The following is a 10,716-nucleotide window of genomic DNA, read 5'->3' as shown; positions in this document are numbered from 1 at the left end:
GAAGATCCATGTTTCTGTTTCTACAGTCAGATTGGGCTTTGGGTTGTGTTGTGTGTCCTCATATTTACTGTTGATGTCGTGTTGGGGGGTGGGGTGAAGATCCATGTTTCTGTTTCTACAGTCAGATTGGGCTTTGGGTTGTGTTGTGTGTCCTCATATTTACTGTTGATGTCGTGTTGTGGGGGGTGGGGTGAAGATCCATGTTTCTGTTTCTACAGTCAGATTGGGCTTTGGGTTGTGTTGTGTGTCCTCATATTTACTGTTGATGTCGTGTTGTGAGGGTGGGGTGAAGATCCATGTTTCTGTTTCTACAGTCAGATTGGGCTTTGGGTTGTGTTGTGTGTCCTCATATTTACTGTTGATGTCGTGTTGTGGGGGGTGGGGTGAAGATCCATGTTTCTGTTTCTACAGTCAGATTGGGCTTTGGGTTGTGTTGTGTGTTCTCATATTAACTGTTGATGTCGTGTTGTGGGGGGTGGGGTGAAGATCCATGTTTCTGTTACTACAGTCAGATTGGGCTTTGGGTTGTGTTGTGTGTCCTCATATTTACTGTTGATGTCGTGTTGTGGGGGGTGGGGTGAAGATCCATGTTTCTGTTTCTACAGTCAGATTGGGCTTTGGGTTGTGTTGTGTGTCCTCATATTTACTGTTGATGTCGTGTTGTGAGGGTGGGGTGAAGATCCATGTTTCTGTTTCTACAGTCAGATTGGGCTTTGGGTTGTGTTGTGTGTCCTCATATTTACTGTTGATGTTATGTTGTGGGGGGTGGGGTGAAGATCCATGTTTCTGTTTCTACAGTCAGATTGGGCTTTGGGTTGTGTTGTGTGTCCTCATATTTACTGTTGATGTCGTGTTGGGGGGTGGGGTGAAGATCCATGTTTCTGTTTCTACAGTCAGATTGGGCTTTGGGTTGTGTTGTGTGTCCTCATATTTACTGTTGATGTTATGTTGTGGGGGGTGGGGTGAAGATCCATGTTTCTGTTTCTACAGTCAGATTGGGCTTTGGGTTGTGTTGTGTGTCCTCATATTTACTGTTGATGTTATGTTGTGGGGGGTGGGGTGAAGATCCATGTTTCTGTTTCTACAGTCAGATTGGGCTTTGGGTTGTGTTGTGTGTCCTCATATTTACTGTTGATGTTGTGTTGTGGGGGGTGGGGTGAAGATCCATGTTTCTGTTTCTACAGTCAGATTGGGCTTTGGGTTGTGTTGTGTTTCCTTATTTTTACTGTTGATGTCGTGTTGGGGGGTGGGGTGAAGATCCATGTTTCTGTTTCTACAGTCAGATTGGGCTTTGGGTTGTGTTGTGTGTCCTCATATTAACTGTTGATGTTATGTTGTGGGGGGTGGGGTGAAGATCCATGTTTCTGTTTCTACAGTCAGATTGGGCTTTGGGTTGTGTTGTGTGTCCTCATATTTACTGTTGATGTCGTGTTGGGGGGTGGGGTGAAGATCCATGTTTCTGTTTCTACAGTCAGATTGGGCTTTGGGTTGTGTTGTGTGTCCTCATATTTACTGTTGATGTCGTGTTGGGGGGTGGGGTGAAGATCCATGTTTCTGTTTCTACAGTCAGATTGGGCTTTGGGTTGTGTTGTGTGTCCTCATATTTACTGTTGATGTCGTGTTGTGGGGGGTGGGGTGAAGATCCATGTTTCTGTTTCTACAGTCAGATTGGGCTTTGGGTTGTGTTGTGTGTCCTCATATTTACTGTTGATGTCGTGTTGTGAGGGTGGGGTGAAGATCCATGTTTCTGTTTCTACAGTCAGATTGGGCTTTGGGTTGTGTTGTGTGTCCTCATATTTACTGTTGATGTCGTGTTGTGGGGGGTGGGGTGAAGATCCATGTTTCTGTTTCTACAGTCAGATTGGGCTTTGGGTTGTGTTGTGTGTCCTCATATTTACTGTTGATGTTATGTTGTGGGGGGTGGGGTGAAGATCCATGTTTCTGTTTCTACAGTCAGATTGGGCTTTGGGTTGTGTTGTGTGTCCTCATATTTACTGTTGATGTCGTGTTGGGGGGTGGGGTGAAGATCCATGTTTCTGTTTCTACAGTCAGATTGGGCTTTGGGTTGTGTTGTGTGTCCTCATATTTACTGTTGATGTTATGTTGTGGGGGGTGGGGTGAAGATCCATGTTTCTGTTTCTACAGTCAGATTGGGCTTTGGGTTGTGTTGTGTGTCCTCATATTTACTGTTGATGTTATGTTGTGGGGGGTGGGGTGAAGATCCATGTTTCTGTTTCTACAGTCAGATTGGGCTTTGGGTTGTGTTGTGTGTCCTCATATTTACTGTTGATGTTGTGTTGTGGGGGGTGGGGTGAAGATCCATGTTTCTGTTTCTACAGTCAGATTGGGCTTTGGGTTGTGTTGTGTTTCCTTATTTTTACTGTTGATGTCGTGTTGGGGGGTGGGGTGAAGATCCATGTTTCTGTTTCTACAGTCAGATTGGGCTTTGGGTTGTGTTGTGTGTCCTCATATTAACTGTTGATGTTATGTTGTGGGGGGTGGGGTGAAGATCCATGTTTCTGTTTCTACAGTCAGATTGGGCTTTGGGTTGTGTTGTGTGTCCTCATATTTACTGTTGATGTCGTGTTGGGGGGTGGGGTGAAGATCCATGTTTCTGTTTCTACAGTCAGATTGGGCTTTGGGTTGTGTTGTGTGTCCTCATATTTACTGTTGATGTCGTGTTGGGGGGTGGGGTGAAGATCCATGTTTCTGTTTCTACAGTCAGATTGGGCTTTGGGTTGTGTTGTGTGTCCTCATATTTACTGTTGATGTCGTGTTGTGGGGGGTGGGGTGAAGATCCATGTTTCTGTTTCTACAGTCAGATTGGGCTTTGGGTTGTGTTGTGTGTCCTCATATTTACTGTTGATGTCGTGTTGTGAGGGTGGGGTGAAGATCCATGTTTCTGTTTCTACAGTCAGATTGGGCTTTGGGTTGTGTTGTGTGTCCTCATATTTACTGTTGATGTCGTGTTGTGGGGGGTGGGGTGAAGATCCATGTTTCTGTTTCTACAGTCAGATTGGGCTTTGGGTTGTGTTGTGTGTCCTCATATTTACTGTTGATGTTATGTTGTGGGGGGTGGGGTGAAGATCCATGTTTCTGTTTCTACAGTCAGATTGGGCTTTGGGTTGTGTTGTGTGTCCTCATATTTACTGTTGATGTCGTGTTGGGGGGTGGGGTGAAGATCCATGTTTCTGTTTCTACAGTCAGATTGGGCTTTGGGTTGTGTTGTGTGTCCTCATATTTACTGTTGATGTTATGTTGTGGGGGGTGGGGTGAAGATCCATGTTTCTGTTTCTACAGTCAGATTGGGCTTTGGGTTGTGTTGTGTGTCCTCATATTTACTGTTGATGTTATGTTGTGGGGGGTGGGGTGAAGATCCATGTTTCTGTTTCTACAGTCAGATTGGGCTTTGGGTTGTGTTGTGTGTCCTCATATTTACTGTTGATGTTGTGTTGTGGGGGGTGGGGTGAAGATCCATGTTTCTGTTTCTACAGTCAGATTGGGCTTTGGGTTGTGTTGTGTTTCCTTATTTTTACTGTTAATGTCGTGTTGTGCGGTGTAGGTTGAAGTCAGACTGGGCCATTACTATTTACTGGTCTATATTGCATAATGTTTTTGATAAGATCTACATTGTAGATGCATGAAAAGTTTTCCAACAATTTTTCTTTCATGCCTTAAAGTGCAATTCTTTAGTAATACACAGTGGTTAAATTGGGCTGGTGTCTTCAGGTTCGGAGCCCCGGCACATAGGCTGATTATCTAAAAGCTTTGTATACTCACCCCTTTAAAAATCCACCAGAAAGCCCCACCACATAACAAATCCTAATTTCACCGCTGGTAATACAAACATTTTATACATACATTTTTATCTTGATATTATTATATTTAATTAATTTAACCCCCAACCCTGCAGTTAAACTCCTAACATCTATTTTAGATGGGATGATAAGATTATTTTGTATTTAATTTTTTATTATATAAATTTACATATATTTATTTTTGTTGCAGATTTGCAAACATGAAATAATTTCTTCCGTCGTGTCAAGTTTGAATAAATGTGCCCGCTGTACTGGGCCCTATTCTTCTTTTAAGTGGATTGGTGTGAAGTGTAAGAGTAAGTAATATGTTTTGACTCGTAAATGGTACTGCAATTTGTATGCCAATGTGTTACCAGTATCTATTAATTTCTTCATTTCTAAAAAAAATCAAAATTTTGGTAGAAACCATTAAATTCAGAGCAAATCTCAGTAACCAACCTAAATTTATTATTGTGTCTAGTCTGTTCATGTTTCTGGCATAAGTCCTGCTACAACCAGACTGAAACGCCCAACCCCGACTCAGAAAAATCAGTAAGTGTTTTCTATGAAATTATATTATATATTATAAAGAATGGTATAGAATAGTTCACTAATAATTAAAAAAAGTATATTTAACATTTTGGAAATGTCTATATTTGATATATTCTTTATATATATTTTTTCTATTACAGAATTCTGATGAATTATTTAGTGATACCTCTGATGAGGACTATATTCCCAGTGGTATTTCAAATGATTCAGAATCTGAAAGGTTCTCTTCAGATTCCGCTAAACAACAGGCTAAACCAATCTCCATCATAGACAGCCAAGAAACATTTGTACTTAAAGGGGCTGAGGATACTACGGAATTTGAGGAAGTGGCTGAGGATACTACAGAATGTGGGGAAGGTCAATCTGTACCGTCCACAGACATATCAACTTCAATAAAAAAGAATTTCTGTTTCATTTGTGAAAAACCCCAATCAAAATTCACAAGACACCTTAAAGTTCACGAAAAAACAAATGCGGAAGTTGCTAGGGCTTTGGCCTTGCCAAAACATTCCAAGCAACGGAAAAAACTACTGGAGAACCTAAGAAATAAGGGAAATTATGAACACAATGCAAGTGTTTTAGCTGGTGGATCTGGGCAATTAAAAATCAAACGCAAACCGAAGAAAAATTACAATCCAACTGATTATGTGAGTTGTGTATATTGCCATTCAATGCTCCTACGCAGAGATCTATGGAGACATGTACGAAACTGTCCTTCTAAGCCAGCGGATCAGGAACAACCAGGAAGAAATAGGGTACTGGCTTTAGCAACAATGTCTGATTCAGTTCTCTGTCAGCAGATGTCACAGGATGTTTGGAAACTCCTAACACCAATGAAAGATGATGACATCTCTGCTGCAGTGAGAAGTGATTTCTCTATCCTACAGCTGGCACAGTCATTTTTAAATAAACATGGTCAAGATCCGTCTAAATATGATTACATTAGACAGAAGCTCAGAGAGGTTGGAAGACTTCTTTTGATCATGCGAAAGCAATCTTCATTGCATACGATTGAGGATGCTGTTAAGCCTGCAAATTTTGGGATGGTTATACAGGCTGTCAAAACAGTATCTGGGTATGATGCAGCAAAACACACTTATCGCACTCCAAGCCTTGCTCTTAAGCTGGGTCACTCTTTGAACAAGATATGTGACATCATACACTGTAGAGCGTTAATGGCTGAAGACGATGCAAGGATTAAGTCAACCCAGACTTTCAAAAAGTTGTGTAATTCTAAGTGGCCGGAACTTGTGTCTCATGGAGCCTTAACCACTTTACACGAAGGACATTTTAATAAACCATCCACCCTGCCGTTTACTGAAGATGTTCAGCGTCTTCATCAACATCTTGAAACAGTCGCTGAATTAGCTTCTGGGAACTTGAAGACGACCGCATTACCACAAGTATATGGAGAACTGTGCAGATCAACTCTTGCCAAAATTATAATCTTCAATCGAAGGCGTGGAGGAGAAGTTGCAAGGATGCAGCTTAAAAGTTTCCTGGAGAGGGACACAACTCCTCTTCACAAAGATGTCGCGGTTGGGCTCACAAAATTTGAGCAGAAACTTTGTGCCCATTTTAGTCGAGTGGAAATTAGGGGTAAAAAAGGGCGTAAGGTAGCAGTGCTGCTATGCCCTGATGTGGTGGAAGCTTTAAGACTCCTCATCAGCAGAAGACAAGAGTGTGGAGTTCCGAATGACAATGCATTTCTTTTTGCAAGACCAAAGTGTTTGACTCCGTATCGTGGACAAGACTGTCTGAGGATTTACGCAGATCAGTGTGGTGCTCAAAATCCGGAACTCCTTCGGTCAACACAATTACGCAAGCATGTTGCAACATTGTCGCAGGTCCTTAACCTCAAAAACCATGAGTTGGATCAAGTCGCGGACTTCTTAGGCCATGATATTCGTGTCCACAGAGAATATTACAGACTTCCAGAGGCTACAACCCAGCTGGCCAAAATATCTAAGCTTCTGCTTGCCATGGAGAAAGGTTCTCTTACAAGTCTTCAAGGCAAAACACTAGAAGAGATTGACATTGAAGGTAAGTCTATTGAAGTTGTTACAAATTAGATTTTACATTAGTGTATGGTTTACAGTATATTTTAGTGTTCCTAAGCTAAGTTTCACACAGAGTGTATATCTTTACCGAAATAATCCTTATCAGATTTCAGAATTGTCATTCTGTGTTCATTTTATTTGCTTCTAACATTTGCTATGCTTTTTTTATTTTTAGAAAACATAGACTTAACTGACTCAAATTCAAGTGATGACAGTGATGCTGGGGAGACAGATCCACTGACACAAAGTGAAATTGGTAAAAGTGCATAAACATACATTTGGCAAATCATTAAAGTCAACCTAAAGTCAAGTTATCCATATGATGCATCACAAGCTGTATATGTATATGTATATATATATATATAGAAAGAGTTTGGTTCCAAAATGAGATAACTCTGTTTTTAAACTTTTTCAAAATTCATGTTCATGTATGGTAACATGTTTTTATTGTGTTATTTAGCTGTATTTTTTGAGTTAAGGCTTCAGTCGAAATAAACAAACCGTGCATTTCAATTACTATAAATCAAACTTTTGAAAAAGTTTAAAAACTGAGTTATTACATTTTGGAACCAAACTCTTTATATATATATATATATATATATATATATAGGTCAATATTTTTGACACTCATTTCATAAAGTGAAACCCAGGGTTCATTCAACATAGTCAAATATTTCAAGCCGTTATTTCTTGAAGTTTTGATGATTATGGCTTATAGATAATGAAAACTCAAAATTCAGTGTTTAAGAAAATTTGAATATTACATGAGCTCAATAAAAAAAATTGTTTTAAACGGAATGTCAACAGAAGATAACTATTAGCCTAGTTGGGAGATTAAGGAGATTAGATCGAGACATCATGGTGTTAACTCTAGTCTTTGCTTGTATAGAAATGACCATGTGACACCAAAACCTTAATTGTAAACTATATCATTCATACCACAGGACTGAAGAGAGTTAGGCGACCTGTTGAGGATTCTCCAGGCACCTCAAATGGTATGGGCATCTATCTCATTTAACTAGCATGTCCAACAAGGTTTGATTCATTTCATGTAGACCAAGCAGTGCCTACTATATGTGACAGTATTGTATTATTCCTTTCATAGATGTTGAGACTGCTTTTGAAGATCCATCTCCAGGTAAGTCAAGAAGGAAGTTTTGATCTACTTATTCGTTTAAAGGCTATATAAATGTTAGTAACAGCTCAAATCAGTGACATAAAATAATCTAGATTTTAGAATTTTGAAATGCGATCTGGATCACTCTTACTTTTGCTTGATATTAATGTGATTTATACGTACACTGCTGAATGTGTTTCTGTTTTGTTTTAAGCTATAAGTGAGAAAAGCAGGAAAAAGATTGATTGCAGGAGTAGGAAACAACATGAACAAGCTGGTAAAACACACAACGAATACTTGATTAGACAATCTTTTTGATCAAAAATCTAAGTTGAAAACAGTTAATAACATTAACGGTTAAAACAGTCTAGATTAGGCTGAGACATTGTATGAAGGAATCAGAGTCAGACTTTTTATTTCATTGTGTTCATTTGCAATTTGACATTATGCAATGAAATGTAACATCAAGATGGGAAAGCTAATTCTTACATGAATTGTATAAACTACCTTCTTATCTGCTTTCCTAATAATTATAAATAGGCCAAAACAGCTGCTCAACACTTCAGTCGAGACTAGCAATGATTCAACAAGGCTAGAATAAAGATAACTATTAGCCTAGTTGGGAGATTAAGGAGATGAGATCGAGACATCATGGTGTTAACTCTAGTCTTTGCTTGTATAGAAATGACCATGTGACACCAAAACCTTAATTGTAAACTATATCATTCATACCACAGGACTGAAGAGAGTTAGGCGACCTGTTGAGGATTCTCCAGGCACCTCAAATGGTATGGGCATCTATCTCATTTAACTAGCATGTCCAACAAGGTTTGATTCATTTCATGTAGACCAAGCAGTGCCTACTATATGTGACAGTATTGTATTATTCCTTTCATAGATGTTGAGACTGCTTTTGAAGATCCATCTCCAGGTAAGTCAAGAAGGAAGTTTTGATCTACTTATTCGTTTAAAGGCTATATAAATGTTAGTAACAGCTCAAATCAGTGACATAAAATAATCTAGATTTTAGAATTTTGAAATGCGATCTGGATCACTCTTACTTTTGCTTGATATTAATGTGATTTATACGTACACTGCTGAATGTGTTTCTGTTTTGTTTTAAGCTATAAGTGAGAAAAGCAGGAAAAAGATTGATTGCAGGAGTAGGAAACAACATGAACAAGCTGGTAAAACACACAACGAATACTTGATTAGACAATCTTTTTGATCAAAAATCTAAGTTGAAAACAGTTAATAACATTAACGGTTAAAACAGTCTAGATTAGGCTGAGACATTGTATGAAGGAATCAGAGTCAGACTTTTTATTTCATTGTGTTCATTTGCAATTTGACATTATGCAATGAAATGTAACATCAAGATGGGAAAGCTAATTCTTACATGAATTGTATAAACTACCTTCTTATCTGCTTTCCTAATAATTATAAATAGGCCAAAACAGCTGCTCAACACTTCAGTCGAGACTAGCAATGATTCAAACAAGGCTAGAATAAAGATAACTATTAGCCTAGTTGGGAGATTAAGGAGATGAGATCGAGACATCATGGTGTTTACTATAGGAATCTGTTTTTCTTTTTTGTAGTCGTTCTTGAAAATCCTGCTGAAAAGGATGCCAGAAGGAAACAAAAACAGTCATGGTCTCCGACTGAAATCGCAGCAGTGATGAGACATTTTAAAAGCCACATTACACAGGGAAAACTTGCCACTAAAATTGATTGCCAGCAGTGCAAAAGTTCTGAGCACCCAGCTTTGTCTAATCGCTCTTTACAAAACATAAGAGATTTTGTCAGGAATAGGGGTTTGACAATAAGAAAGAGGCAGGCACAAAATACTTAATGTGTTTTGGTCATTTTGTTTTGTTTTATATGTGCGATCAAGGTTATAAACTTCTGTTTACTAATATATTATGCTTTGTTCTTTAATATATTATTTAGTTTATCAAAGGTACATTTTATATTACTTTAACTCAATTCATTTGAGTGTTGTATTTTATTTTTGAAAAAGCACACATTAAACTTTGCTTCTCATTCCCAAACTTGGTTGTACTGTTTTATGTTTTCATATCTTTATGTAACAAATGGCATGTTGATAAAGTCATATCATAGAAAAACCAAGTCCTTGTTTACACTCTATGAAAGGTTGTATGCTTTATTGCATTGCTATATGAGGTCAAATGTACAGACAGCTGGTTGTTATTACAAAATCAATTTTGTCAGTGTGATCAGGATGCCAACAGAACAAGAGGACTCTTGTTTCATCCTGGTGAAGTGTATTTTGTGATTTCAACTGGCTGGATGTACCATTATCCTGCTTAGTATAGATTTAAACTCCAAGAAGAAAAATAAGTTTGGAAGTTACTAACATGTAAAAGTAATTTCATAAACGTCATTATTTTGATAACATATATTAAAGTAATATTATAATAAATTGCACCAGTCAAAGTGTCTCACTTTACCGGGATAAGCCTTGTGTTAACAGTTTCAGCAGACCTAAGGATGTTGCCTTCAGTTTGTTGAACCTTACATGTCTTTATGTTAACCATGTGTCCTCATAGATCACTTATGTCCTTATAATACACTACTTTTACACTTCAGTGTTTGTGTTAAAGTGTTTGTCCTCATAGATCACTTATGTCCTTATAATACACTACTTTTACACTTCAGTGTTTGTGTTAAAGTGTTTGTCCTCATAGATCACTTATGTCCTTATAATACACTACTTTTACACTTCAGTGTTTGTGTTAAAGTGTTTGTCCTCATAGATCACTTACGTCCTTATAATACACTACTTTTTCACTTCTGTGTTTGTGTTAAACCGTTTGTCCTCATAGATCACTTATGTCCTTATAATACACTACTTTTACACTTCTGTGTTTGTGTTAAACCGTTTGTCCTCATAGATCACTTATGTCCTTATAATACACTACTTTTACACTTCTGTGTTTGTGTTAAACCGTTTGTCCTTATAGATCACTTACGTCCTTATAATACACTACTTTTTCACTTCTGTGTTTGTGTTAAACCGTTTGTCCTCATAGATCACTTACGTCCTTATAATACACTACTTTTTCACTTCTGTGTTTGTGTTAAACCGTTTGTCCTCATAGATCACTTACGTCCTTATAATACACTACTTTTACACTTCTGTGTTTGTGTTAAACCGTTTGTCCTT

At 38.3% G+C, this 10,716-nt stretch overlaps 1 protein-coding gene across 1 annotated transcript; it reads left to right on the top strand.

The window, feature by feature from the left end:
- Positions 1–5,805: 5,805 nt before the first annotated feature.
- On the top strand, positions 5,806–7,427 carry LOC306907049 (uncharacterized protein; the record flags this gene model as incomplete). The annotated part of the gene is made up of 3 exons (XM_079478875.1): positions 5,806–6,392; positions 6,585–6,665; positions 7,354–7,427. Exons 1-3 carry the CDS (start codon positions 5,831–5,833, stop codon positions 7,425–7,427), a joined length of 717 nt encoding a protein of 238 aa, XP_079335001.1. The 5' UTR covers positions 5,806–5,830.
- Positions 7,428–10,716: the final 3,289 nt, after the last annotated feature.

The sequence above is a fragment of the Barbatula barbatula genome, assembly GCF_947034865.1.
Source record: "Barbatula barbatula genome assembly, chromosome: 17".
NCBI lineage: Eukaryota > Metazoa > Chordata > Actinopteri > Cypriniformes > Nemacheilidae > Barbatula > Barbatula barbatula.
Note: the sequence above shows the minus strand (reverse complement) of the source record. Positions and strands in the feature narration are given on the sequence as shown.